The 6,656-nt window shown below is 35.9% G+C and overlaps 1 protein-coding gene across 1 annotated transcript in view; it reads left to right on the top strand.

Moving 5' to 3' along the window:
- LOC110111292 (ATP-dependent 6-phosphofructokinase 7) overlaps positions 1-6,656 on the top strand; it is a 44,089-nt gene that overhangs the window by 23,684 nt on the left and 13,749 nt on the right. Inside the window, exons 6-7 of the mRNA XM_028695959.1 lie at positions 3,081-3,149; positions 3,267-3,396. Coding sequence (XP_028551792.1) covers positions 3,081-3,149; positions 3,267-3,396 — 199 coding nt within the window. The remainder of the gene's footprint in view (positions 1-3,080; positions 3,150-3,266; positions 3,397-6,656) is intronic.

Raw genomic sequence — 6,656 nt, 5'->3', positions numbered from 1 at the left:
GAGGGGATGAGAAAGAAGGGTGGAAAGAGCCCGCAGGATTTCCGAAGCAAACCTGCAGGTTAAAGCTTCCAAAAATAACTTACATTCAACTTTTTAAAATAATACATAACCCCTCATATTTATAGGTATGAAAGGGGAATACAAAAGGACACAAACATTAATTGTCACAAGAACCTAAACATCACAAGCATTAATACCAAATGCTTTGCACGAAAAAACACACCCAAGCCAAGGAACCGAAGAGCCATCCACGGGAGCCAAGGAGGCCGCACGGAACCAAGGGGCCACGGTCTCGGGAAAGAGCCCAGGCACGGGAAAACCAGCGGCCAGCCGGAATTCCAAGAGGCAAAGCGCAAAAAAACAAAATCCATGGAGGAAACCAAGGAGTCACTTCATGGAAAAAGACAGTTTTTGGAATTCCAAAAGCCGGTTTGGAATTCCAAGAGACCTACATAATTAAAAACATAAAAAGCATAAAAAAACATTTAATATAGGATAATAAATGAACTAAAATATTAACTAATAATGAGCTAACCCTTAGTTCAATAAATGAACTAAAGTCTAGCTCATAAATGAGCTAAAATTTCAGCTCAAATAGTAGACTCAAGGGAAGCCAAAATTCATATTATTTTGGACATGGGTTGACCCCTCCCCCCCCCTTTGTCTACATCAGACTTCCCTTCTTGAGAATTCAGCTCCTGATGAATTGGTTGATGATTCCCTTGAGGCGGTGCATACTGTTCATCCAGATCTTTGAGTTTCTTGCCAAATTTCTTCAAAATTTCTTCTTGTTCTTTTTCAAATTGCTGTTGCAGATATCTTTTGTACTTCTCGAATTTTTGATCACATAGGAACATGTGATACTGAAGCTTATACAATCGATCTTGAAGCAGATCCGTCGAGTCACCTTCTGTAGGAATCCATCTGTCCAATGGAAGTGGGACATCAGGATTATGTTGATCGCTTTCTTCCTTGAATGTAGCCATATTTTTGGTATTTTTCATTTTTTTTACAGACTCAAAAAAGACTCAAAATAGACTAATCTAAACTTAGACTCAACAAAATTAAAACTTGACAGACTCAGACTTGACTAGACTTGACAAACTTAAAATTTGACAAACTACAACTTGACAATTAAAACAAATTTGACAAACCACAAACCTAGGACTTCCTAACTTGCTCTGATACCAAATGATGCGATCAAAAAATATAGGGGACCGTATATTTTTTATCACAAAAAATATAAAACGAAACGACACCGACAAAGCAAAGACTAGAAGAGGAAAGAACAAAATCTGACATTTCAAATAAAACTAAAAATAAGAAATTACAACGACGACGACTTGCAAACTTAAAATTAAAGACGACACCCTAAAGTTGCTTCACTTAGAGAAGAAGGATACAGGTGGAGTGGCACTTGCAGAGAGACGAAAGAGGTTAGAAGCCCGAGAAGAAAGGTTGGAAAGAGCCCGCAGGATTTCTAGAGGGGATGAGAAAGAAGGGTGGAAAGAGCCCGCAGGATTTTCAAAACAAACCCGCAGGTTAAAGCTTCCAAAAATAACTTATCATTCAACTTTTTAAAACAATACATAACCCCTCATATTTATAGGTATGAAAGGGGAATACAAAAGGACACAAACATTAATTGTCACAAGAACCTAAACATCACAAGCATTAATCCCAAATGCTTTGCACGAAAAAACACACCCAAGCCAAGGAACCGAAGAGCCATCCACGGGAGCCAAGGAGGCCGCACGGAACCAAGGGGCCACGGTCTCGGGAAAGAGCCCAGGCACGGGAAAACCAGCGGCCAGCCGGAATTCCAAGAGGCAAAGCACAAAAAAACAAAAGCCATGGAGGAAACCAAGGAGTCACCTCATGGAAAAAGACAATTCTTGGAATTCCAAAAGCCGGTTTGGAATTCCAAGAGATCTACATAATTAAAAACATAAAAAGCATAAAAGAACATTTAATATAGGATAATAAATGAACTAAAATGTTAGCTAATAATGAGCTAACCCTTAGTTCAATAAATGATCAAAAGTCCAGCTCATAAATGAGCTAAAATTTCAGCTCAAATAGTAGACTCAAGGGAAGCCAAAATTCATATTATTTTTGTCATGGGTTGACCCCCCCTTTGTCTACATCAATTTATTTCATCTAAATCTGTTTATTATATTAAAAACTGAGTAGATGTGGGTGATCTAAAGCACACAAAGAACCAAGAAAAATTCAAAACCTATTGAAACAAGTTAGTGCAACAACGCACATGAAGTTCAAAGCAACAAACAGAAAAGAAAATAGTAGAGCCAAAAAGGTAAAAACTAAGGATCATGTCCATTGCATACTGAGAAGCCCATAGATCAAAACACCTGAAAGTTTAAACTTATGCTCCCTGTTTCAAATATGGCATCTTAACAATTGAAGCTTCCGAAGTAGCCATCAAAAGCTAATCATCTGCAATAGAATCTTGCTGGAGAGAATTATTAGATATTTTAAAGACCAAGAAAAACATGCATACTGCCATATCTAAAGCAATCAGACATTCAGTCTTTGGCTTCGTTTCATATGGCTTATATTTTTCTTTTTTTGTTGTCGTAACTTTTTAAAAACTACTCAATCATAGTTTTTATTCTTCTTTTTCAAAAACAGTTTTAATATTCTCAGAAAAACACGGAAAAAATGGAAATGGAAGTCTTAGGAGTTAGGATCTAAAATTTCCCTAACAAAAAAATTAGGATTTGATACAAAAACATGCATGCTAAGATAAAAATCTGTAGTGTACTAACTTTTAGTTGTGCAAAAATGTCATCTCTTTGATCCAAAATCAGAAAACATATGCAACTCTCTCTAAACAATAGTTTAAAGGTTGTCAAATTTGAATTTTGAGAATGAAATAAAAATATACAACTCTTAGGAGTTACTGCCACTATTCCATGAGAATCAGAACCAAATCGGCTGCAAATTCCATCCTAGATGCTATTTCTTTTCCTTGTTCCTGTAGCCCAGATATCTGCCATAAGGTTTCCAAGAATCAGTTCCATTCATAGTACTTAATGATATTTGGAAAATTCATATAGGAAGTTCGAAGACGTGGCCTTCAAGTTGCTGTTGTTGGAATTCCTAAGACAATTGACAATGACATTGCGGTACGCTAGAGCAGAAATTATTTAGCATAGTCTTCTTACTTAGGCTAAAATAATATTCTTGAATATTATGCTGACTTGTTGCACTTGGAAAACAATTTGCTGTTGGTTTGATCTCAGGTTATTGACAAGTCCTTTGGCTTTGATACTGCTGTGGAAGAGGCTCAGCGGGCCATAAATGCAGCACATGTTGAAGCTGAAAGCGCTGAGAATGGCATTGGTATGGTAAAGCTAATGGGCCGCTATAGTGGTTAGTTGCTACTCTTTTTAGAGAACCATAATTTTCTTACACTTTGACACACGAATGCGATGATTCCCTGCTTTGTTCTATTCAGAAGTGAAAATTTTTTTATCTGAGTATCGTGCATTTTTTTTTGTTATTCGATATGTTTAAAGTTATGGTTGGGAGTAACTTTTCTAATTAGGAGGCACCAAATTTCTTGGTATAACAACAAGCCAATTCCATAACTTCAGCTCTTTTTTCTTAAAGAACTGCAAATTGCTTTAAAATAAAGAAATCTAATACAAACTATTAAGTGATAGAAAGCCTATCACAGTCCTCTTTTAACAAAGAAAAGAAAGTAGGAGGAACCTTATTATAATCCAAATCTTCCCACAAAAAATCACCTTTCAAAACAAAATTAGCACAAAAGTCGGCTAACTTATTACATTCTCTATTTGCAAAATGAAATAAAAAATCTTCAAAATAACTTCAGCTCTTGATGAGTGAACTTTTGGTGGTTTCCTATGATGTCAAAGTACCTGTAACTTCTCATTTTGAATCGTTTAATTGTTACCTGGCCATTTTTGTTCATTCTTTTTAAATGGAAAGCTTTGATATATTTTCGATTGATAGATTGTTGCTCATAACATGTGACAACTAATATAGCTTATCCTGGTACGTGGAGTATCTGTTCAATGCAGATTTGAATCGATGAACATGTCTGTCAAAAAAAAAAAAAAAAAAAAAAAAAGGGCTCATCTGATTTTTGACCTGTGGCAACCAAATGCTAATATTTTCTTTACCAAGCACACATATTTAGAAGTCTAATTTGACTAATGGTAATTTGCATCCTTAATATGTTCTCTGAAGCGGGCTAGCCACAATCTTTTTGTTGATTGAGACATTTGTCTACTTCAACTTTCTTTTGGGAATTCTTTATTCTGGCTATATCCAAATAGGAAATTAAAACCATGTGATGCAGTACAATGAACAAATTAGGCCTATATTCACAATTTATTATTTTATTTGCAATTTCCCATTTTATTTGAAATTTTATGTAATTAAGTCGTGGCATCTTTTTTATAAAGAGATCATGACCTAGGCTGTTGATATTTTTTATCGATTGATTCAAATTTTGAGTTCGTTTAAACCCTCAAAGTAGGCTTTCACTTCTCTTCTCTCTTCCCTTTATATTTAGTTATATTTTCTTCTTCTTCCCCCACTCAAGTCTCCTCTTTTAGTGCTTGTTCCTCTTTTTCTCTTAGAGAGATGGCAAAAATGTAAGTGAGATTGTGGTGTAACTCTATATGGAGGTAGTTACAACATAAGAGAAATTGTGGGTGCAAGTCTTTGGAGAGTTAGCTTCCTCACATCGCAGTGGAGTTTGTGGCATAGGTCTTATTAGGGATGCTTGTAGTACTAGAGGGGTTGGGATTTAATTCTTGATTATATTGCTATGACATAAACGTGGTTACAACATAATTATATTTAATGGTTGTGAGGCAAGTGAGGATGTGGTAGAATTTGTGTTGGAGATTTTTGTGGCACAATTGAGGTGATGCAAGACTTGAGGAAGATAGTTTTAGTGCAGGTGAAGGGTGCAATGAAGATTGATACATCATTGAAAATTGTCTTGAGCTGGCATGAATCTCGAGGCACATATTTGAATAGGAAACTTCCTGTTACGCGGCCCAACGAAAGAGAGAGAGAAGAGGGGGGCGGCTAGTGTGTGGGGCCCACACACTAATTAGTGATGGGTTGGAGGGAAAATTTGAAATTAAGGACTGTTTAGGGAATTAGACATTATCCTTTTCCTTTAATTTCATTCTTCTTGCTAGGGTAAGGATTATCTTGAAATTGAATATGAAATTTGAGATCTTCCTTTTGCTTGGGCTCTAGTCATTTGGCTAGAGATTTGGAGAGTCGTTTCTTCCTCTAGAATTGAAGAAACTTGTATCTTTTGCTATTTTTCTTTATTTGTTAGTGGAAACCATCATTTTTCTCTCAGATTTATACAATTTTTCTCAAGTTGCTGCTGTCCTATTCTTGTTTTGCCTTCAGAAAACAACATATTTTATGTTGGAGGTAACTATTTCCTATCACTTCCAAAATTAAATTCAGGACAATCTATACTCATATTTTAACAAACTTATAGTCGACCTGAGAGTTTCAATGAGACACACCCAATGACTTCAAAAGTATTCCAATTCTAGCTTAGATGAACCCAAATCAAGGGCTTGAAGCATAATTAAAAACTTTATGACTAAATTGAACGACCAAATAATCTTCAAATTTGGCATTCTTATAGTTGAATTGAGTGGCTCAGTGTGACGAATCCAGTGATCCTTCAAAGATCGCTTAATTTTGATATCATTAAGGTATTTAAATATTGAGTGAATGATTTATGATAAAGAAAAACAATATGGGTCGTTCATTGGAGTGTTTTGGATTTTCTCCATATTTATGAGTATGCTACTCTAAAAAAAATTATAAGTAGGCCTCCACTCTCTACATAAGGGGGGAGGAGTTTAGAGCTGGAGTCTGGACCTTTGCTTGAGATTTAAAAGGGCTCTGAGGCTCTAAGTGTATTGATCTTTTTTAGAGTAATGAGATTACATGTAGTAACTTAATTTCCACTTAGTAAGAATTTACTATTGACTCAATTTTTTGAATCAAGTAAATTCCAGTTTAATTGAGTCTAGTGGAGTTCAAATCGATCCAATTTAAACCCAAATCAAGCCTCTAATAGCTCACCCATTTCAGCCTAACCCAATTTATTCTTCTCAAATTAGGAAACCTAATTAGTGGTTGATGCTACCTTAAATTTTCAAGACCTATTGATGAGGACATCGTTAGCAATTTCGACACGTGTACCGTCGAAGACACCGGAGATCGACGGCCACGATCAGGAGTTTTATTTTAGTCATTTTATATAGTAGTTTATTTTATTTTTCAGTTTTTCCGTTTTTACCCTTATGGGTATTTGGTCGCTATTGTAGCCCAAGGGGCATTTTAGTTTTTTGTTTTCTTTGTCATTTTGAGGCCTATATATATGGCAATTTCTTATGTAATGAGGATGATGAATGATTGAATGAGAATTTTATTTTGTTTCTTCTTACTCTTCTTGCATGAGAGCTAGAGAGAAGTGAGAGAGAAAGCCCAAGGTGAGGGCAAAAGCAATACCCACCAGTCATTGGAAGAGTCTGTGGCTCGTGGTTTATCCTCTTCATTCCGCTCTTCTTTCTTTCCCCAACCCGCCGGCTCTGGCTCTTCCCATAGCCGCCGAC

This window comes from Dendrobium catenatum, unplaced genomic scaffold, assembly GCF_001605985.2.
Source record: "Dendrobium catenatum unplaced genomic scaffold, ASM160598v2 fragScaff_scaffold_716, whole genome shotgun sequence".
Classification (NCBI taxonomy): Eukaryota; Viridiplantae; Streptophyta; class Magnoliopsida; order Asparagales; family Orchidaceae; genus Dendrobium; species Dendrobium catenatum.
The sequence above is the reverse complement of the archived record's forward strand: the minus strand, read 5'-3'. Positions and strand labels throughout refer to the sequence as shown.